This window comes from Miniopterus schreibersii (assembly GCF_964146895.1).
Source record: "Miniopterus schreibersii genome assembly, chromosome: 12".
Lineage (NCBI taxonomy): Eukaryota > Metazoa > Chordata > Mammalia > Chiroptera > Miniopteridae > Miniopterus > Miniopterus schreibersii.
In genome coordinates, this window is record NC_138112.1 from 51,325,798 (window position 1) to 51,349,761 (window position 23,964).

General features: G+C 38.2%; 1 protein-coding gene across 2 annotated transcripts in view; it reads left to right on the forward strand.

Annotated features, from left to right (window-relative positions):
- Window positions 1-23,964, forward strand: part of LUZP2 (leucine zipper protein 2) — a 253,367-nt gene that overhangs the window by 214,754 nt on the left and 14,649 nt on the right. For both annotated transcript variants that reach the window (XM_081152920.1, XM_081152921.1), the window contains exons 8-9: window positions 16,058-16,132; window positions 22,583-22,747. In XM_081152920.1, coding sequence (XP_081009046.1) covers window positions 16,058-16,132; window positions 22,583-22,747 — 240 coding nt within the window. The remainder of the gene's footprint in view (window positions 1-16,057; window positions 16,133-22,582; window positions 22,748-23,964) is intronic.

Below are 23,964 nucleotides of genomic sequence, written 5' to 3' on the forward strand. Positions count from 1 at the left end.
CTTGCTAGGTACTCAGTCAATATTTGCAGAAAGGAAGGGAAGAGTCAATAAATATGTGGCAAATGCTGTCTTTATTGAGAAAACAGTCTAGGCATAGGTAGGGCGGTTTGGCCATGCATCACTATTAACAAATTGTCATGGAAGGCGCTGAAACGTGTGGTGCATGCGGAGGAAGCAAGAGAAGAGATTGGAAAGACAGGATGTGCCAGATCGTGAGGGCTATTGGTGATGGCGTCAATAGTTTTTAGAGAAAAGTATCAATATTTTTATGAATCGTGCTCCTCTCTGTTGGTGGGGGAAAGGTCAGCTCCTGCTGGCTTGTATATAAAAATCAGCTTCCCTCTCTGATTTGTTCTTCTGCTCCCATTGGTCCTCGATGGCTTATCTTTCCAGCCAGTGAGACACATGCCAGCGACCATTCAACACCATGCAGGTGCTTCAGCTGATCAGCAGGCCCAGTGGGTCTGGTTCTGTTGTTGTGGTGGTGGTTTCTTTTTAACCAGCTACCAACTTAAATATCTTTTGACTTTAAAGTAAATAAAGGACAAAAGGTGAGAGAAAGGGAGGCTGATGACATAGAAATATTATACTCAGAAAATAAACCCCCCAAAACACATCACAATCTAATATTTTCATGTTTCTTTTTAATAAGCAATCTAATGAGACTGGAAACTGTATTGCTGTTTAATGGGGTATAAAACTTTTCTCATTTAAAGTCTTCTCCTAGGCTGTAAAAGGAGTGGCAGACTAGAATATTCTGAGTAATAAAAATAAAAAATTAAGAGTGGAGCCTTTGGGTTGGTCTTACCTATTTTAGACATTTATTGAGCTTGTGAACTCACTGTCTTCATCTCCAACCTACACAAGAAGCAGAATTTTGCAGCGCTTAAGGGCAGAGACTCTGACTCCAGACCTCTGTCCGTTTCATTATAGATTTGGAGATGAGTAAACATATGTCTCTTTTTTCTCATCTATAAAAGAGATTAATGTGAACTTCTATTCATAGTTATTTTGAGAATCTAATGAGCTGATACAAGTAAATCATCAACTCACAATAGTGTCTGGCACATATGAATTGCAAAAATATTAGCTGTTATTATTCCAAAACATTATTCTAAATTACTTTCTTTCGATCATAACATTGATCACCAAGTGTTTGGGGCTCGAAAAGAAACTTGGGTAACACCCAGGCTCTTCCTGCTCTTAAGTGAATTGCATAAACTCTCTGAGCTCTTTTCCCAAATGCAAAATGGAAATGATCACTACACTGTGGAAATGGTGTGTGTACAGATAGGGGGTGTGCATTAGCCACCTGGAGGCACTTCGTAAATGCTGGTTGCCTTTGTGTATTTTTGAAATATATGCAGACAGAAACAGGATAAACTCATCCCCCTTTTTCCTGTGGCTCACAGGCAAGCCTGAGAGAGGACTGAGAGGAACTGTTGTGTTTAGATAAGAGGGACATAAGTGGAATCCACAGGGTATATCTCACTGAGCACATGAATCCCCTCATTATCTCAAGGAAAATATGGAATGTCAGCTTCTTTCCACTATTCATATATGAAGGTGCTGTGGCACCCTGAAGTGTTGGCTTTCAATGCATTATATTTCATAACTCTACCAAGCTTTCTCTCCTACCATGGCTGTATTTTACGTTTCTTAATGCTAATAAGGGTTTTCCAAAACAGTGATAGGATTTTTCACTCACAACTTTCCACAATATATCATTGCTTATTTTGAAGTTTTACCTGCTAGCCTCTCTCTTGAGAGAAAGGTGTATTAAGCACAGACTCTAATTGCACAAATATAAAAATGAAAAGCTAGTCTGCAAGTTGGAGCTAATCAGCTGGGGTTAAGCAGAAATGAATACATTCGATCGATGTTTCTCAAACAACTTCTGTGTGTCATAGTATGTTAGATACAGTTTATATAGCAAAAAAGAATACAAAAATAGCAATTTCTATAGGGAATTTACTTACGGTTGTTTCAAGTAAGTGGAGATTTCTGGGTATTGCTCAGTGTTCAATGTTCCAAAGCACCATCATTTAAGAAAAAATATTGTTTATTAATTTATTTATTCAACTATCCATCCATTAATTTATTCATTTAAAAATTGGTTCTATTGAGGTATAATTTTCATTCAATTAAAATTTATTATTTTAATTGAACAATTTGTTGAATTTTGCAATATATATACACACACATAAATGTTTATACTGTGTAATTGTCTACATAGTCAGATGTATAACATTACTATAATTTTAAAAAAGTTACCTTGGGCCCCTTTGCAGTCAGTCGCCTCTCTCCACTCCAAAACCATTGTTTTGCTTTTTCTAGCATTCCATGCAAATAGAAACCCTCAATATAATGCTTTTGAATTTTTATCCATGTGGTTGCGCCTGTCAGCCATTTGTTTCTTTTCAATTTCATTTCATCTAATTTCATTTGTTGAAAGAAAATAGTAGTGACCTAGCAAAAGCTGAGAGCTGGAGTAAAAGGGGCAGGATGTACCTAAGTCAGAGATCGGAGTGTCTTGTATTCTAGGGTAGGGCTTGAACTTTACTATTATTAGCTTTCCTGAATTTAAGCTTAATATGGAGAGACCCACCGTTGATTGCCATTGTGCCCATATCTATGTCTATGCAGGGTCTTGATTGCGAGTCCCCTGCCGCAGAGAGCAGTGAGTGCCGCTTCTCTTTTTAACAACTGTGCAGTTGAAATCCTAAGTTCTTTGCAAGCTGGAAAGCACATTTTAGCATTAATTGCCAGATGCCACTGGCAAGAAGCGCATTTCCCTGGATAGACTCTTATCTGCCAGTTCCAGAGATTAGCAACATAATTGGATGTCAAAGCGCATCCTTTCTGCACTTTTCTCCACTCCGCCACTCACTTGGCTTTCATAATAGGAAAGCCTGAAAGGAATGAGGCCGGTCATCTTATTTACCTAATCCTGGAACTCAGAAGCCCAAAGTACGAGGCAGAGAAATGCTGCCAACGTGACTGCACGTTTCTTTATACCCACACAGGAGAGTGGCTGCAAACATCCCTTCTAAACACTGACCTCCGTCCTCACATTCCCCGGGTCAGTCGGGCTCTCCATGTCAGAATTTCTGGCAGCGCTCCCTGGATTCAGTCTTTCCGTCTCCAAGCTTTCCTCCACGCTGCCAAAAGCAGGGCTGTCTAAGTTTTGACTTTGCCCGTTGTTCCACTTCTAAATCCATCATCACCTGCCCGTTCCTTATGGGACCAAGCTAACCTCCTCAGGATGGCTTGCAAGGCCCATCCCTTCAGGCTCCTCAACATCGAACACTTGCATTTCTTGTAATTTTCCGGTTCTTACATCTATGTTTTCTTGTGCTCATGAGTCTTTCCAGCCTTTCTTCACTTGGTTAATACCTAATAATGTTTTAGTTACCTGCAGAGCTCATCACCATTAAGGTCTGCCTCTCCCCTTGGGCAGAAGCTGTATCCATTACACCTGGGCTGGCAGTGAGGACAACCACCAATTTCTTCCTGAATGACACCCCAGCTCTACAAATCAGCATGCCTGGGAAGGGTGGCACCTGGTCATCTTAGCTTGGCCCTCCCTGGGTATAACTTCCACCTTATGAGTGACTGGGGTAGGAGGTTGGGGGGCAATCAGGCCTCAACATCCTTGCCTTGTCATACACAGAATAGAACTTTCACCAGACAGTCCTAGGTGAAATAAGAAACACTTTGCCTGCCCATGGCTGCATGAAACCTTAGCCATAGACTGGGAGCTTAGTGGGGAGGGGACCCTGTCTTCTTGGCTTCGCTCTCCTCAAGTAGAACCCTCAGTAGAGTTTCCACCACACAGAGCTGGGTAGGATTAAGAGGGAGTGGTTACTATTCTTAACAAGATTTAGTAGATTTCTCTAATGAATATTTATTCATATTCTGTATGCCCTTAGGACAATTTCCAGTGACTTCTAATGGCTTTCTAAAAAGTAGTTTTACCCAGATAAATGATTGGTTTACTGAAGAAAATGTCGTTGAGCTCCTCACACTGCCATTCTGGAAACCTTGTCCAGTTTTTACTCAATTTTAAAACTAGAGCTCAGGTGTTGTCTCCTCCTAGATCCAGAAACCTTTCCTGATGTCCTACATTGAGGTATGGGGCCATCCTCTCTTCCTACATTATATTGAAAGTGTCTCTTTATGACTCTAGTCTCCTCTAGTTCTAATTTCCTCAGGTTCTTCCCTAGGCATCTATCTCATCAGCTCTCACTTAGCCCTCAAAATGCAATTAGGGTCCATACTCATTAGCACTGTGTCCTCTCTCTTTACTCAAGTCTAACAACATTCTTCTATGCTTTGTGAACACCCAACGTTTCTCTCCACTTTAGTTCTGACTATACTACATTTTTACTGTATATTTGTTTCACCTCAACAGTGCCTATAAATTCCTCAATTACATTTTTATTCTCTTTGTGCCTCTAGTCTCTAGGCCAGCACTAGACACATAGTAAAAACATGAGTTAATTCAACACAGGCATACTGAGAGTAAATCATGTGCCAAATATTGTACAAGGTATTGGGGATACAAAGTCATAAGGTAACATAGGCTCTACCTGCCCTCATGTCGCAAATGACCTAGTAGATAAAATAGGTATTGAGCAAATAGTTAAACAAATGAATTTTAAAAAGGAAAAGTACTGAGATGAATCTGTACATAATATTCAGAGAGTTAATATCAACTGATATGCTTAGAAATGTAATGAGGAAGGGACAACTGAGACAAAAATTTTTTTAAATGTTTAAGGAGGCAGAGAGGATCAGTGGGGAAGAGTTGAAAGCAGAGGGTTATGCGTATCAAGCACCCAGTGGAGAGTGAGCACAGAGATTCAGGATCTAAACCCCTCTTGTGGTTGGAAGACCCACTACACAGGAGAGACAGAGTTAGCAGGTTAGGTACTATTCAGATTATATGGGGCCAGAAGGGTGTGTTCAGGATTTTAGATTTTATTTTAGAAGAGTGGTAAGCAAACCAAAGCCAATTCCCACCTGTTGCCTGACCTACTTTTTTAGGACCTGCAGGCTAGAAATGGATTTTGAATTTTTTAATGATTTTTTTAAATCTAAAGAAGAAGAATATTTTAGGATGTGTGAACATCGTTTGAAATTCAATTTCAGTGTTCCAAAAAAAGAAAAAGAAACCCAACAAAACCCTAGTATTGGAATACAGCCATTCTCACTTGTTTATATATTGTTTATGCCTACCCTTGTGTTACAGGGTCAGAGTTAAGTAGTTGTGATACACACCATATGTCCCACAGAACTATACAGCCCCTTATAAAAAAAAAAAAAAAAGTTTGTCAACTTTATCCCTATAGTAATGGAAGGTACAGAAATGTTTTAATCAAAATATTTAAAGAGGGCATAATCACATAGCCATGTTTTGCTTTTGGAGGGAGGGCAATTCAGAGGAAGGAATGAATACTAGCTAGGAGGTGTGTTAGGGGTCCCCAAGACCATCCCAGGATTGCATGATTTGCTAGGAAGACTCATGGGACTCAGCATTTAGTCATACTCATGGCTATGATTTTATTACAGTGAAAAGATACAAAGCAAAATCAGCAAAGGGGAAAAGGGCATGGAGCAAAGAACAGAGGATATAGAACTCTAGATTCCAAGAGTCCTTGTCAGTGAATTCACACAGACGTGCTTAATTTCTTTCCCAACAAATTCTGACAATATGTATGCAATGTTTTCTATTAGAGAAGTTTGCCTGAGCCTAGGAGTCCAGGGTTTTTATTGGGTACTAGACAGGTAGGCACCCTCTGCCTAGCATATACCATGATTCCAAACTTCCAGAAAGAAAGCAGGGTTTCAGCATAACCCACATAGCTTGCTCAGAGAGTTCAGTAACACTGAGCTCCTCTTGTCAGTGAATGCTGGAACCTCCCCCAAATCCAGTTTCCCAGATGCCAGCTAAGGGCCAACCTAGCCTGCAGGTCTGTATCAGGATAGCAGTTTCCTTCTGGTAATTTAACTGATTTCTACATGTGAGGTTATTGCAGCGGTACAGATAGAAATGGTAGTAACTTGGACTAAATTGCTAAAGTGTAAATGGAGAAAAAGTATGTCCACAATTTAAACCTGAACTGTGTGTGGTAAGAGAAGAGCAAGGGGATATCAAGGATTATGCAGGAACGTGGCAAATTGACTAAAGTTGCAGAGTAATCCCAGTCGAAGAATGGACGAAGGGGCTCAGCTGGTCAATCCGATTAGCTCGCATTTTAAGAAGCACTGCAGTTTCATGTATGTATATGGATATATATTTAGTGTAGGTATACATATATGTATACACACATATATATGGATAACTTGGGGGTTTCTCTGAAGGTATTAAAATGATATTTTTACCTTTAAGGTCCGAACTGGTTGAAAAATAGTACAATTATTTTGGGTAGTGAAGAGAAAGCTTTCTCTTGAAATCATGCACACACACAGAGAGAGAGAGGCAGAGAGAGGCAGAGAAACAGAAAGAGACAGAGAGAGCGGGGAGAGAACCTATTTCTTTCCTGTTGACAAACAGAGTGGCGAGGCAGTTCTAAAATATATCGTTTTGCTCTTGACTTCACTGGCGTCGATGGTTGTACTGCCTTAATTCAAGCAGCTACATCTGTGAAATATTTTGAATGTACTGATGTTGCGGCTACCTCCCTCCTTGAACATATGGGGTTTATGCTGTTTGTTGAACATGAGTAAGGATGTGTGTGTTCTACTAAGGTGTGATAGGCAATATTTAACCAAAAGAAAAAGTATATATGTACTATATTAGAAAGTTAAGTGCTATAGGAAAAGAGAAACAGTGGAGAGGAATAGAGGATTGAAGATGCCAGGTGGGAGTGAGAATGTTTGCAGTATCGAGAGTCTAGAATGGATTCTTTAAGCAGGTCACCCTGGAGCCAAGAATTAAGAGTGAGAAATCTGGGAGAGCTAAGGATGGGCATTGGAGTCAAGGCATGAGTTTGAGTGTATTTGTTCTACTTCTATCTATATAGTTTTCTGGACCTCCACAAACTACTGTTTGTACATCTAGAAAATTACAGAAAAGAATACTTACTTTGCCCAGCTGTTAGACTATTCAGCCCGTGTGTAAGTTGTTTAGAACTTGATTTGTATACACTGGGCACTACTTAATGTGTGTTAAAAAATAGGAGGTGCTTAAAAAAGGTAACTCACGTTATGTACAATTTCATGACAAATGAGATATTGACATAAGTGGCAGAGCTCTCTGTCCCATCTCTGAGGGTAAAACTCATGTTTCTAGGACTTCAAATTTCCCCTCAAGTTTTCCTTACCCATGTCATTGCCAAATTCTGTGTCTTTTGGTTCTACTTTCAAATTCAAGTGAAAACAACAAAGTAAGTCTCTTGGGAACTAGGCTATGGGAATATATTAAAAATTGCTACTAAAATGCATTAAAATGAGTTTAATAGGGGAAAATATATACATTTGGAGTAGTAGGCAATTTGACAAGGTGGAATGTAAATGTTTCCATACCTGCTGTTTTCAACAACATTCACTTACTTAGTGAAATAGAAAATTTTTGAAGGATTTTCGGGAAAAGCATCCAGAGCAGCTGCTGTGTTTTGGCAGTGACAAAATTAAACAAGTGGCTTCATCCAGCATTCAAATGGCAGGAAGATTTGCACAAATAGAGGGGATCGTGACATTCAAGCAGATTCACATAGAAAGAAAAAAAAAGTACCTATTCAAAATATTTACCGCTGACTTAATTCTGACATCTACAAAATTGTGTGCTGGGCTGTATCCACCATCCCTCAGCACTCTTGTCAGCAATGTTAATAAACCGTCAATCCTTGTGGCTGCTGGAAGGAAGCACAGCCACTGCCTGTCACGTCAATTACCTGCCAGAGAAAGAGATTTACATGACAGGCTGAAAAGACTCCTACAGGAGCATTATCTGGACTGTTAAAATGAGGACTGAGAATCCTCAATTTTTAACTAGATAGAGGGTTCTTGCAAGCAACGGCTTTTCGGGTCCAAATGAGGAAAAAACAGTTAAGTTCTCTGCAGAAAGATAAGAGGCCTGTTTTCTTAGTATACAGCACGTGGCATCAGTTGATACTGATGCCTCATTTATTCACCCAATATTTATTATTCATCCGCTAGGTACCTGGCACTAGCCTAGCAATTATCTATTCAATGGTTAGCGAGATGGAAACAATCCATATTGCGAATGAGCCTGTGTCTGTGAGGGAATGAGACGTTAAACATCAACTAGGTAAATGGATAGATCGCAATTATAATCAGTAGGGATTGGATTTAAGCAGTATGCATTAATATGGGCATGGAAATTGTTCAAATATGAAAGCACTTCTATATTAACTGGCCAGTGACCATTTCCTTCTTCCTCCTGGCCCTTTTCCTGTAACCCTTCGTCTCTCCTTGTCTCAGCTGCCACCCAGCAATAAATGGTTAACATTCTGTCCCAGCACAGTGGCTCTGCCGTCACACCCTGATAAGCTTGTGCATCTCCACGTGGGGCGCGTAGAGAAGGCTAACCAGTGGCCAAACTCAAGTCTTGGCAGAAGGCCCTGTGATCCTCCCTGGATCACAGATGGGTATGTGGTCTTATCAGAAGCTGTTGTTACAAGACTATTTCTCGTCTACCTCCCTCCCTCATGGAGGCTCCATGAAGCAGTTTCCTATCTGCCTTCCTAATGCCCATGAGGCGTGGTACTTTCCATATCACACCTCTCCCCCTACTTTGGGTACAGCTATAGGCTATAAGACCTTTTTACTCTAGTTAGAGTTGGATTCACAATGGCAGAGAGACCCACCCCTTGCGTTGTCCGTCTTATGTCGCCCCTGGCTTGATGTCATCTGGTGATACCAGAGCCATGGACTGCCAGCGCCAAGCTGGTCTTCCTTATGCCTTCAGTGTGCGTAATAAACTGTCCAAATTGACTTGGACTCATGTCTCTTTCCTGGCTGAATTTTTAGGAGTGTGGCAAACCTGCTTAGCAACTGCCACAGTGCTGCTGCTTAGAAACTGCTTGACTGCCTGGCACCTGCCAAGCAAGGAACTCCCCAGGACCCTGCTCCAACTTTCAGGGCAGAGACAGATTCATTGGTTCACGCCCATACCATACCAATTACTTTCCCTTTTGAATACCACAACTGGTGAAAGTAATAGAAAAAATACAGTATTTCACAAGAAAATACAACAAGAATGCTGACGTTCTATTTGCAGTTCAGAAACGAATCTCTATGAGAACTGGCATTTCAACTGGAATCCAGAAGGTGAGTAGGAGTAGACCAAGGGGAACAGGGAATTTTTCCTGACTCTAGGCACAAAGAACAGGTACAGCTGAAGACTCTCAGGTGTGTGAGAATATGCCTCATTCCATGAACTATGGAAGGCCAGTGAGACATTCTGCAGTTCACTTGGGCCAAAAGATCTCATCTTCTCATCTGAAAGCTTGCCTAGGTTTTGATCTAGACTTTGTTAAAAAAGGCCTAAAGTAGACTTCATATTAATAAATGATCACATAGTAAATATTTTAGTCTTTTCAAACTATGTGGTCTCTATGGCAGCTATTCAAATCCACCAAGGTTGCACAAAAGTAACTGGACAATACATACATACATACATACATACATACATACATACATACATAAAATAAAGGTAGCTGTGTTCCAATAAAATTTTATTTAAAAAAAATAGGTAGTTGGCCAGATTTGACTTGGGACTATAGTTTGACAACCACTCCTTTAGTGCATAGCTATTAATCTAAACATTCCTGCGATGTTAATAAGACTTATGAATGTCTATAGAATGCCAACATCTTTCTGCAGAGCTCAACCTCAACTGTTCTTGTTCTGCTCTCAGCCATAAAACATTTGCCCTGTGACTGGGCTTGTGTAGTATCTTGTCTTGTTTATATGCAGCCTGATACTCCCACGGACTTGCAAGAGCACCCCCCAAACTGATTCTGGAAGCCCTCCCCTCCTCACCTCCCTCTTCTCTGCTGCCCTGCTCTGTATACTCCGGCAGTCATTCTGACCCAAACTCGCATCTCTGCCTCCACAGCTCAGAGCAACTACGCTGATCTGCTTGGAACACAGCCCTTTGCACCTCAGTCAGGAAATTTCCTCTGGATGAAAGCTGATGTAGTCATGGGTCTCACCGAGGGAGGTTCCCAGATGTCAGGCTTCACAGCCTGGCATAATTAGCTCATAGTTATTTATGGGACGAGAACTTGTCCGATATCCATTACAGTGTTATGTCTACAAGCAGAAGTTTTGAATCTTTTATTTTTTTAATTTGAAACATAATATTTAAGAAAAAATTTAAATATAGTTGCTACACAAACATATTGATTATATTAATTTCAGGTGTAAAACACAGTGATTTGACAGTTCTACACATCACAATGTGATCACCCCATTAACTCCAGTAAACATCTGTCACCATGTAAACCTCACAATATTATTGATTGAATCTTTTATTTTTATTTTTTTAAAAATATATCTTTATTGATTTCAGAGAGAGGAAAGGAGAGGGAGAGAGAGAGATAGAAACATCAATGATGAGAGAATCATTGATCGGCTGCCCCCTGCACGTCCCCAACTAGGGGTCAAACCCACAACCCGGGCATGTGCCCTGACCGGGAATCGAACCCTGATCACCTGGATCTTAGGTCGACGCTCAACCGCTGAGCCATGCCCGGCCGGGCAAATCTTTTGTTTTTAAATTACAAAAAATATAAACAGCTCACAAAAATTTAACTTATGAAAAGTGAATTTTATTTATTCACATAAACTGAAATTACAAAGTTCATTTGATTTCAAGTATGGTTTGATTGAGAAGTTTTCAGAGTCACCAGATCTTGTAATCAATTGATTTTGCTGTTTTCTATGTTCTGCTTTCTTCTATTGGACAGTTTTAACCTCCTGTTGCTCTCTTGTATTCTAGAAATGATACCTGTTAGAGCGTAGACTTAAACATCCTCATACCATACTACCAAGAAAATGAAAAAATAAACTTTTTATTCACTCTGATGGAGAAGAGAGACAGCTTTCATTCCAGGAGTTACTAGTAAACATCTCCTTGTTTCTGGCCTGAAATTAATTATATGCCTAAACCCAATCACAATCGTTTGACTAGAGAGTTGAGATAGAGTAATTGCTTTAAGAAATTACATCCCTGTTTCTGGAAGTGATTGTTGCAACCTCTCCGAAAATGTGTGGCTGAGAAAGGGTATGAGGCAGTTTCCTCCAAAGTCTAGGTGTTTTTGAGAGGAGGAAAAAAAGCAATATCAAGCACATAATAAGAAATTATCTACAATATATTTTCTTTAAATAGTTATAAGTGCTATATGCAAATGCACATGATGGCAATATGATACTTATAAAAATTTAAATTTGAGGAAAATTACATATGTCTGCTCTCATTTCCCAATGGAAAAGCATATTGAACTTTCTAACTTTGATATATTAAAATTTACTTTTAATAGCAGTTACAACCAGATGTTATGCTAAGCTATTTCTGTGTAATTTGAGATCTAAATTTGGTTCTTCTACATATATTAGTCATTCAATTCCAGGTCTCAGTATAACTCCCAAGTTAATGATGCTGAAATGAGCAGGTGTTGCATCAAAGAGCCTGATGGCCAAAGATAATCTTGGTGCTACAATTTTATACTTTTATGAGAGTAAGTAGAAGCAGGTGGAAATATTGACTTTCTGCCTTTTACCTCTGTGGTAAAATGGACCACAGAAGTGATGGTGGTAGTGTGGTGGTCTGTGTTGTATCTCTAGAGTTTTATTCACAACATCTAGGTTAGTGCTGCTGAGCAGGGCATATGTTCTTCATGTATACTAATAGAGGCATTGAACTTACATGAAATATTTAATCCTATCATTATCTTTTACTAACTACCGAGCACACCCTACTGAGTACTTGAGAACATCTTTTATGAGTTTATTATCTCATTAGATGAATAATCTTAAAAAACAAAATACTCCAATCTTCTAAGTAGTCTCCAAATATTTTTAATCATAAAGCTTACCAATAAATTTTGAACACATGTCAACCCAGTGTATGTATATTTATTAATTATAAATTATATATACTCATATCATTAGTGGTTCAGAGGACCGGCTATGGATCTAAACTGCCTAGACATCAATTTCAGGTCTGTTATTTCCCAGCTGTCACTCTGAGTAAGATATTTAACAAATCTCTTTCTCAGTTTGCTCATTTTAAAAGGATAGAAATAATCCTAGGTACCAGATATAGTTGTATATCTTCAAGTTCATACTGTTGTTATCATTACTATCATAGTACTATTTTACTGCCATACTCAGTATATTATCAAACAAAATGGAAGAAAAGCAATGATGAGTTTTAGAAAATATGTAAATATAACTTCTAATATGTTTTTATATTAGGACAACCATGGGTTATTTTTTAATAAAGAAGAATACAAAATATTTTATAATACCACCTATTCATCTATTTTGCAATGTTGAAATCGAAAACTAAAATGTAGATTTTCTAATGTTTTCTTCCCACACTCCACTGGGACATCTCATACTCACTATATTTTCTCATCACTTGCTGGAATACAGCTGCATGTTCTTATTGGTTCCAAAACATAAAGAACCATATTATTAATGGTAAAGTAGTAAGGCTATGGTAGTAAACCTCTGACAATTTCTGATCTTTTTTTGCTGATGCTACCTAAAAGCTTATTGTAATGTCTGTTGTTAGTTCCAGGACCCTAGAAAACTCAGATTGTAGTTCTCTACTGACCTGTCCCTAGTAAATGAGTCATAGTAGTTTTCTGAGTTTATTCCAACTCTGCAGTGGCCAAAACTCAGAGGGGAGGCTCTTTTCTGAATTTCCTATTTAGAGCCTCTATACATAGTTTCCTAATCTGGCCCTAGGTGGGACAATTTCCAGTCTAGTGTTTCCAAGCAGAAGGTCATGCCAGTGAAGAGATTGGCTAGACATCATAATGCTGATACTCTGTGGTGCTTCTTTTCTCTATGTTTTATCAGAAGATGAAATAGCTAAGAATTTAGTAAGATTTGACTCTGCTGGTCCTTATATATCCTCAATTTAGCCCAATATAGTGAGAAATTTATTGAAATGTCATTCTCTCATTATGCATAAAGCAAGGCTAATTATTAAGACAATGGTAACAAAAAAAATTATAGTCTCTTATATCTTGGTGTCTAAGTTGTTTATCACTCATTTGTATTTCAATCATCTTCTAGAGCAGGTGAGAAAGAATAGAATTATTGTGCATGCCCCAGGGTGGCAAGTGAATCTTGTGACCTGTTCATACTGTTTTGTGTGCCTTGGTGGGGAAACACACGTGTGCATGCAAACACACATTTGTGCATCTTAGGTGTTATACTTGGTTTCAAAGGAACCGTGATTTTGGATTATATTTTCTTGGCTCCTAAAAAATGTTTTTCTAAGTTGAATTATAAAATCTGTTATAATTTTTTATTAGACCTATGCTGGAGCAACCCTGCACCATCTGTGTCTCTGGTATGTTTACTATCTTTGATAATGAGAATGTGGGTGCCAACAGCATTTCTTTTTGTGCCTGGCTGCCAGAAGTCTTGGAACAAATTTAAGCTCAGCCAAGACAAATGATAGAACTGCATGGCCTCCCTCTGCTGTCACTAGCCTTCATCTACCTTCATGTCCTATTCACAAGACATATGTTTTCCATAGACCTCACGTGTTTTATTTATATTAAAGATTTAATGCTTTTAGTGTTAAAATTGTTTCAAATCCCTTTTAGCAGAGGTAAGGAATAAATATTTTTATATTCTATAAACCTTAAGAAAAGTCTCTAGAAAAATTAAAAAGAAGATAGCTGGATGTTATTACTTGAACGGAAGGAGGTAGGGAAGGGTTAAAATAAATTGTCAATAAGTTTTCAGAAATATTGACTCACAAGCCTAATGTATGAATGAACCTTGCAAATTTATCCACTTGCCAAAATTTTGTAAAGTGACTCATTGAAATTTCAGATAAAATTTAACTGTGTAACATTAGGTCCTGTCTATTTGCTTCATGAACGTACATTCACGTTTCTTAAAAGGAAAAAAAGACAGTGTTTGCATTAAATACAGCACTGAGGTTGTCCTTTGTAAATCTAGCTCAATTTAAGGTAGATTCTTGAGAAAAACATCCAGGAACAGCTCTAGAAGCAATAGACTGGATGATGGATCTAAATCAGGTCCAGTTTTTATGGGTTATAAAAACCTGGAGCACTGGAGCTCCATATTTTTTATCCAAAAAGTAAATTAAGAATTATGATATGGACTCAAGCTTCTAAACAGGTGATAGAACTCAAATGATAAAATGTATATCTATGAAAATTAAGTTATTTTTTGGTATTACTTTAATTAACAAGAAGACACTCTGGATGTCTCAGGCCACCCTGAGAAACCCCTTTCTAATCGTTTCAGCTCAGATACACCTTTAGGTTATCAGTTAGAATCTCATATTGTGATTTTCATTTTATATAATTTCTATCTATTGTATATTTTCAACCTATTTGATGGATGATGTTACCTCGTCTCGAAGAAATTAATCACTGCGTAGATATTTATTCAATGATTGAATGTAAATGAAAGCTACTGTAGAAACATGACTAGCTCTTAAAGAAGCCTATCCTTTACTTCACAGGAGTTAAATTGAAAAAACAAATACACTTGAAATAAAATTCACTCTGGTAAAGTACTCTGTCTTTCACAGGTCTTCTGATGGTTTAACATCCATAGAATTGTTCTTGTTTTATATAATTTTGTAATTTAGACATATAAATTAATCCAATAGCTGATTCTTTGATCAAGGACAGAACCCCAGGATTCTGGCCCAGACTCTGAGGGAGACGATGGGTGAGCAACAGACAAGGGGACATTTTGGCAGTTGGCTACAGCCTTGCTACAAGCCCATGGCATTATAGCACCCAGAGTTGCGATGTCCTGGTCACTGAAGCAATGATGGGCCTCCTCCTGTTGACTTCTCCCCAGCAAACTCAATCCCCTTGCCTCACAAGAGCATCAGAAATATCCTCTGTTCCTTCCAGCTTTGGATTCCTGTAAAAGACAGGCAAAGTCCAGTGGTACAGAGGTTCTGAGCCAAGAGGGGAGGCAGGCTCTTCTACAGGTCTTTTGTGAACCTGCTGAGCATCTTTTGTCAATATATAGTTATAGTATACATATAGCTAGAAATTGGGGGAGGAAGGACTTTGAAACATGCCTTCTAGGTCTGAGGCCATTGCTCTTTGCTTTCAGTAGCACAGTTATGGATTTGCACAGGTACAGAGATATGGTGGGATAAAGAAGTGTGTTGGACTGAAAACTCAGTAATATAGAATGAATACTATTGTATTAGACTGCTCAGGCTGCCATAACAAAATGCTACAAAATAGGTGACTTAAATGACAGAAATTTATTTTTGCACAGTTCTGGAGGCTAGAAGTCTGAGATCAAGGTGCTGGCAGAATCGGTTTCCAGTGAGAGCTCTTCCTGACTTGTAGACGGTGCCTTCTCACTGTGTCCTGTATGGCCTTTATTCTTTGTGAGCATGGAGAAAGAGAGAGAGATTGAGGGGGGGGGAGAGGTCTATGGTGTCTCTTCAATTCTTATAAGGACACTAGTTCTGTAGGATTAGGGCCCCACTTTTTGACCTCATTTAATCTTAATTACCTCCCTAAAGACCCTGTCTCCAAATACAATCACATAGGAGGGAGTTAAAGCTTCAACATATGAATTTTAGGGGGACATAATTCAGGTCACAGCAACTAGAAACATACTGTTGGATTTACATCACAAGTTATTTTCAGGAACTTGAGCTAAAAGTCTTCATATTTAGTGGATATTCATGTCGAATACATCATTTTTTGTAACTTAAGTGAATTTTCAAAAATAATTTTTTTAAAGTTTATGGCAGTGAACGACAGATGCCTAAAGTGAAGAAGAAATTATGGAATTTACTAAAAATATTAGCCTTTATTTCATTTTACAGGCCCAACAGCTTACTGATCTGGAACAAAAATTAGCTGTGGCCAGAAATGCGCTGGAGAAAGCAGCTCTTGACCGGGTAAGTTTATATCCATGAACCATCACAACTTCAGTTATAGAGGAGGAAGCCAGGGCATGTTCATTGCTCCCCTTGATTTATGAATGTAGTTTCAGGTGCTGTTCATGTAAGATAGTTATAGAATTTATGAATGCTGGATATTCCCTCTAAAACTCAATTTTTCCCTTGTTTCTGCTGCTACAGTAAATTGACTCAAGGTTCGGCTCTGTGAGTTCATGGCTTTATTTTCCTCCTTACTGGTATATTTGTTCTATAACACCATAAATAAATATGCTTTCAAGTACCAATAGAGACGACAGGTATTAACTCGGGATGAATGAGTTATAAAGCCAATGGAAGGAGCCATTGACGCTTTTCATTCTGGAAATCTTAAATCAGAGCTCTGGAGGCCGAGGCCTAACAGAGGGAGGCAGCCCACCTAACTTGAACGCAGCTCACGGAAAGACAGTGCAAGGGTGGGGGACGGTCCATCTTTCTAGCAGCTTTATTGAAATATAATTCACCCTTTTATGCCTCATCTATTTCATTTCCATTAAATTAATCTCTCATTGTGTTATAATTGTGTGTGCTCAGGATAAACCATAAATCCTATCCGATGCCCGTCTTTGCCTTTCAGCGGTCTTCATGTGAGTTGTGAATAGGCGATGAGGAATTGGTACATGGAAAGGCAAATATAATATGAAGGAATTGGTCAGAAAACTCGGAATTACTTTTCTGCTGCTGATTAGTTATAGTACTTGGTAAAATTTCTTAATGCCTCTCTCTTTTCTCATTTTTAAATTAACTTTATAAGACTTGGGGAAATAAATATTTCTTTTTTCTTTAGTTTACTTATATATTGTATACATTATATATATTAGATAGTATATGTATTGTTTACATACATTAGATGTATGTTGCAGTGTTAAAGGTCTCCAGTGTCAGTCTATGTTCAAATATGTTTGAATCCCCCAAACTCTTTATGCGTCACTGTAGCCTGAGATAATAATAAAACTTACTTTATAAGAGTGATGAGACAATTATATGCCTCAAAAAAGCAGCGTGCTGAGAATTCTTGGCACCTGGAAAACACTCAGTAAGCATATTAATTATTGCTATTAGCGAATGAGATCTCAGAGACTGCCTCTCTGTGATAAAATTTCTTTCTTTAACCTTCAGTGTCTTGTCACACCTTTGGCTACAGTGAATGGTAAAAGCATTTCCTATTACTAGAGGTTAATTTCAACAAGCTTCGCATAAGATATGTGTAAGGCTCATAAACTGCGGTTGTAAAGTCAGGTAGAAATGGTAGCTCGCTTCAAAATGAGTAAAAACTTCAGTTTAATGACATTGCTCTTCACCTCTCTCCATCATCTTTATATCTTTACATGAGGATTTTTTATTCTCTTCAGGTGTCTAGCTCCAAGAATATTATATCTGAGCTTCAAATAACCTTCACGACCTTATAAATATTATGAAAACAACATTTCACACTTCAACTTGGTTCTCATAGCATATTTAATGAAAGAAGTCTCAGTTTACTATCCCAATATAAACAAAAGTAACCTCAAAATCTCAGAATCAACCTTGGTTTCTCAAACAATCAATTATTTATTGGGCAATGTCTTTGAATTATAGTGAGCCTCAGCTACTAGAATGTACAAACAACTTTGTGGCTTGGAAATCTCTCTCAAACTTCCATAGTAAAAGGTTCTATTACATCTAATCATCCCAAAATTTCTGCCAGGAAAGTGTGCATAGTTATATCCATATTACAGATGACACAAGTTAGGTGACCTGCATACACTCCTGGCACTAACTGGTAAGAGAACACGAACTCTTTGTGCCACAGTGTGTCTGACACATAACAGGAGCATGACAAATAGTTATTGATTGATAAACACTCTATTCATCTTACATACTAGAGAACTAGAGATCACCTAGAGTAGGGAGCCTAAAAGGTTAAATGACCTTTCAGGATTCATAGAGCTGATTTCACGGAGGAAATAATGTTAAATGAAAACCTTTGGATTCACAGCTCCTCATGGTCTTTCCAAAGCCAGCAGCTGATACTGCACCCTGATCTTTCTGAGGACTTTACGTCTTCATGTAAATGAATTAACATAGACATAAATAATATCTTGTGAATTTTTATTTGTTAGATCAGAAATTAAAAACACAGTTGTCTTTGCAAGGTATATCTAACTCTTTCCAGAAAAATATGTGTTGTGGGTTTTTTTCTGACAAAAGTACTCACATACAGACACAAAAATTGCTTTTTAAATTTCTCTTTGTTGGGAGAAAGCCCCAAAAGTCTAAATTCAGGATTGATTCTGAAGAAGTGACATGTAGCCTTGTTCAAATTCATAAGAGCTTTAAGAGGAGAAACTTACATACCCGGGCAAAGCAGCTGTGCTCCCAGTGGTGGCCGCCAGGAGGACATTCGCACCCCATCCCAGGACAGGCTCCCCTTTTATAGGGGTCAACAGTAAGAGCTTGGTGGGTAGTCATGTAGACCAGGAAGAACAATGCATTCCTAAATTCAGATGACATCAGGCAGTTAGCACACACTGCATTCATTAACCTCCTGCCTGGGGCCTGACATTTATCTTTCTGGGTAGTCAGCCAAGCTGAGGCTACAGAGAGTTAAACAGTTCACAGAAGGTTAACCGGAGAGTCCAACATCGCCCAGAGGCCTTTACTGCTGGAGCCACGTTACATCTCTGAGTTCCCCTAATCTCATCGTTTTAGGATTACATACGTATATATACACAATAATTTTTTTTAAGCTTTACATATTATACAACATAAGCACTAGTATTTTAATGTCTGAAATAATACTTATATTGACAATGTACAGGATCAAGTGCAAACTATTTCATTATTTTCTCATGCAAAGTGACACCGGCATATATCCTCTGGAGGGTTTGCTTTATTTCTTCATGTAACAAGAATGTGTTAACATAGAAACTGGTGATGCTGCAAAAAAAGGTGCTGGCTCACAAAGAAATTACATTATAATAGAAGTAGATAATAAACATATAAACAATAAGATCATTTGCAATGGTAACACCGGCTGCATAGGACATACTTTAAGAACTGTGATAGAGATTTTAAAGAAGTGTTCCTTGAAAGGGTCATCAGGGACTGTGTTTCCAAGACGATAATATGTCAGCTGAGACATGACTGTTAATTGGAAGTTTCCTACATGGCCATTTGGAAACAGGGTTCTGCAATCAGAAAGCGCAGCAAGTATAAAGGCACTAAGATGCAAATGAGCTTAGAATGTTTGATAAGCTTTAAATAAGGGACACTGTGACAAGCAGGTCCTTATTAAGGAGTTTGCAGTTTACTAGCACTCGGAAAAAATGGTTTGGTGTAGGGAGAAGGCAGGGCAAAAACAAACTGACCTTCGGGGGGAATAGATTGTAAGATCTAGGGCAAAGTATACATTATATGGTTTCATCATATTTCTTCAGTGACATCTTGTTTCAGTGAACTCAAAGTGCACAGAGCGTGCAATTTCAAAACAGACCGCAGCTACAGTATGAATGAGAAGGTCATGATGTTGTGGTGAAAATCATTGTCTGGGTCCTGTTCACGGAACTGGGTCAAGCCAAACCTGAAGAGTGCTGGTGGTAAAAGGCTCTATTAACAAGACCAGTGGAAAGCTGGATTTTGTTTTGTTTTGTTTTTTCACAAAGATGACCAGGTTAGGGCAGGGTTGCTCACAGCAATCTGCTGTCTCTGGCACACACACAAAAATATTTAATGTACTCAAGGACTGGAGCCAGAATCAAAGGTAGGGGGGAAAGTCATAGGTTTATGGTTCAAAAATGAAATAAAAATAAAGCTAAGAGATTAGGAATAGGTTGAAACGTAAAAGGTAGCTTACTAAGTGGCTACGAAAGCTGAGGATTTGGAGGTTATGTCTACATGATGTTGTTTTTATTATGAGTTGATCCTGACAATGTCAGGAGAGCTGTGGAAACAGATGAGATGATCACATCAAAGTTCAGACAATTAAAAATATAACCTATATACACATCCCCATTTATTGTTTCGTTGGAAAATGTGTCTTGCCTAATCAATGCTTATAGAAAATCAGTGTTTGAAAATATTAACTTGACGCTGTTTGTTACTTATTTTCAGCACCCAATTTTAGCCACTTCTCTGGAATTTGTCTATTATGAAATCATTTACCTTAAGCCTGTTACAGATCCAACTCTGAGATGTAGAGTATGTTTAGAGGAGCCAAGATATGAACACAGTGAATACAATAACCATCATTACTTCCTGTGTGATCTGAGCATTGAAACTCTATATTTCAAAGCCACGTTGGCTTTGAGTCTCAGTCAACGCTTGCCTGACCCTGTTGCATTAGCCCTGTTTTCACTGTCTCACTATAACATGCAACACAAAGAACATATTGAAATTGCTCAGTGTCACCTGGAATATTGCACTCCTGACACAGCACCCAATACCGTGATCTCCTGTTCTGTCGTGAGAGAAGGGAAGGACCAGCCAAGATTACATCAAGAAACCAATAGGAAGAGAGATCCAAACCATTACTTCATTTCTTTTTATTGATATAACTTGTCAATTTTCTTCTCTTACACAAAGAATGTTTTCACCTATGTTTTTAAGTCATTTACTCAAAAAACTTTTTGTTGAGTCCCTTTAATATGTCAGGGATTATGTTATATGCTAGAACCATTCCGAACAAAATAGGCAATTTACACATGTGTGCATATACATATAAATTGAAAATGAGAAATTAGCGATCAATTATATAAAGGAAACAACAGGATCAATCATAGCAATTAATGGGGTGAAGGAAGGGCAACAAACTAGAGGCTCAGACACGCAAATAAAAGGGACACTGAGTAAAAGGTCATTATTTAGTGTAGTCCCCTCCTGTCCACTTTGCGATGCTCCTCAGTCCTAGTACTTTCCAGATTCTCATTTTGTCTTAGACAACTTCATAGGGCAAGATTAATGAGAAGGAAATGAATGTCTGTTCTATGTCTCATATATTTCCAGCAGTTGCTCTACTGCTGCTTTTTTTAAAAAGTCTCTTGCCAAGAGAGAGATTTCTTAAACTGCTATGCTAGGAATTGACACAACTTAAAGATAAATATTATCATATGCCACATACAAGTAGAAAGCGCAGAGGCAGGCATTGGGAAGGACCTAAGTCATAGTCACTACTTTCAAGAAATTGATCATGAGGGCTTTATGGGACACAAGAAATCGGGGGGGAGGCTATATGAGTGTGTGTTTCTGGCATCGTGCATGAAAAGCAGTAGTTTTGTTGGACGTATATGCCTTTGACAGGCAGAGAAAACACATTGTGCTGCTGCACTGACCTATGAATGCACCGAAAGCTTAATCTCCACCTGTGCCAGCTTATCCCAGAATTCTGGCCTCAGTAGCTTATCTCTTTCTTCACCTCTTTTGGACAAAAGGCCACATCTCATGTCTTAAAATTGATGTTTATGTGACATTGTCTTAGGGCCTGTAACCATACCATGCCCCAAATTATGTTTGAGTTACCATGAGATTTCCTGAGCTGTATGTCTCTCTTCATTTTGGCACCCGAGGATCTGTCTGTCATTTGTACTCAGCTTTATATTACTATTATTTTTTAACTTATCAGCATGTAAAAATATGTTTAGAAGTGGGACCTGGGGATTAGATGGGAGGTAGAGATGGTTGTCCACGTAAGTTGTCTGCCTGGTGATGTAAACCAAAAATAAACCAGTCTGAAAATTTTAGATTTTTTTTTTCTTCATAGTGATGTCATAATTACAGTGCCAGTTTCACGGATGTTTGAAAGCATAAAATTATTTCTTGCATGTGAAAGTGCTTGGAATATTGTGATATTCTATGCTAATATAAGAAAGTATTAATATTATCATTTACAGTCAAAGCAAATTAACTTCTACTTCTTAACAAGGCCCAGAGGAAATAAGAGTTTTATTAGAAACAAATTTATTTTTCCCAATATGTGGGGAAATTGAGTCGCTAAAATAGGCTAATCTGAGAAACACAGGGGCCTATATTGCCAGAGGAGAGATTTGTAATACAGGTGGTTGGTACTAATAAAAAGACAACGGGTTTCTAAGAATGACATTTTATACTTCAGAGTGACCCCAGAGAACATTTCCTTCAACAAATATATTCAGCAAACTATCATGAATAAAATCATGCCAACTCAAGGGAAAAAAGCAAGATACATCTCTGAATTTCAGTGTTCAAAATATGTCATAAAATGCATTAACTCCTAAAAACAGACTGAGTGTGCATGAAACAGGGCATCATAATGGAATTTATAAGTTAGGCATTATGTTTAAAAACTGATGTGTATTTGTGAGGGCAATGAGTGTAGATTAGGATAAAAAGAAGAATCTAATTAGATAAATGATAACCAGAACCAAATGTAAATATTGTGATCTCTCTTTTTTGTAGGAGTCACAACTGAAAGCAATGAAACAGACCGTACAACTCTGCCTGTCATCTGTTTTCCGTGATCAACCACCCCCTTTGAGTCTAATCACGTCAAATCCAACTCAGATGTCAGTTCCACCCAGTACCTCTGACATCAAGATTCTAGATGCAAGGACAAAAAGCAAGGTACACTTTATTCGTGCTTTGAAAAGTAAAATCAAGTTATGTAGTATGTAATCATCAGTGTGGTTCCTTGGTATCAAAGGATATGGAGAGCAGGGATGCTCCCTGGATACTTATATAAAGACACAAGAGGCAGCATTTCTGAACTTTTTCCTATAAAGGTGACCATTTGTAAAACCCACATTCACCTTATTTTCATGGATTAGGAATTCAATTTGCTATCAATATTATAATCAGGATCCTCCCATGAACGCCAATCTGCTTTGCTGAGCACTTAAGAAATCCTGATTGATATTTTTTCATGTCACTTACTTAGGAAATGATAATATCTTTCTATTCCCTATATCTCCATGAGTCCCTGACCTGAATAACGATGGTGTTTCATCTGATGGATTTCCAACCTCCCCACACAGTTGCCCAACCGTGCTAAAACGCGCCACACCCACCAGACATCACATGTAGTATCTTCCCCCAGCCTCCACGATGTAGAGCCCATTCTTGGCAGCGGGGAAGGTGTTCTCATATCCCTAAGCATCAGCCCTCACTTTCACCTCCTGCCTCCTGCTGATGCTGCTAAAGCCCCAGCAATGGCCCGTGAGGTCCCAGCTGCATCCCACCGCTACTGAGGCAGAAGCATGACCTTGGTCTCATGAAGCTGGTACTCGAACCACATTAAAAATAGGCCCCCTCTAGCTTTCCTATATGCTTAATATTTTATTAGCACAAAATAGATTAAATGTTTTCATTTTCAACTTTACAATGTTGGAAAATACGTTTAATAAGACTATGCTTTCCTAGTATGCTTGTTTTTTTTCTTTTCAATTTTAGGTATTTGTTAATGCTTTGACATTAACCTAATAGTTTAAACATGTATGTATGGTATGACTTCTTTGCCACATTTATTTATATGCTCATATACATAAGGCCACCTAACTGTAACCATTTATAACATTAACTACTCTAAAATTATATTAGTTCTTTTTATTATGAAACGAATGCTTATTTGTCATGGACAATTTTAGAAACTAATGTTAATAGCAATAATACCCACACTAACTGACATTTGTTGAGTTGTACCACACTCATATGAACTTAAATTCTCCTCACAAAACTCTAGAAGGGAGAAATATCCTCATTTTTTTTAAATGAATTTTTCTTTTGGAATAATTTTAAAGAAAAAAAAAAAGCTGTAATTACAAACTTTGTAGCTTGACCTTGGG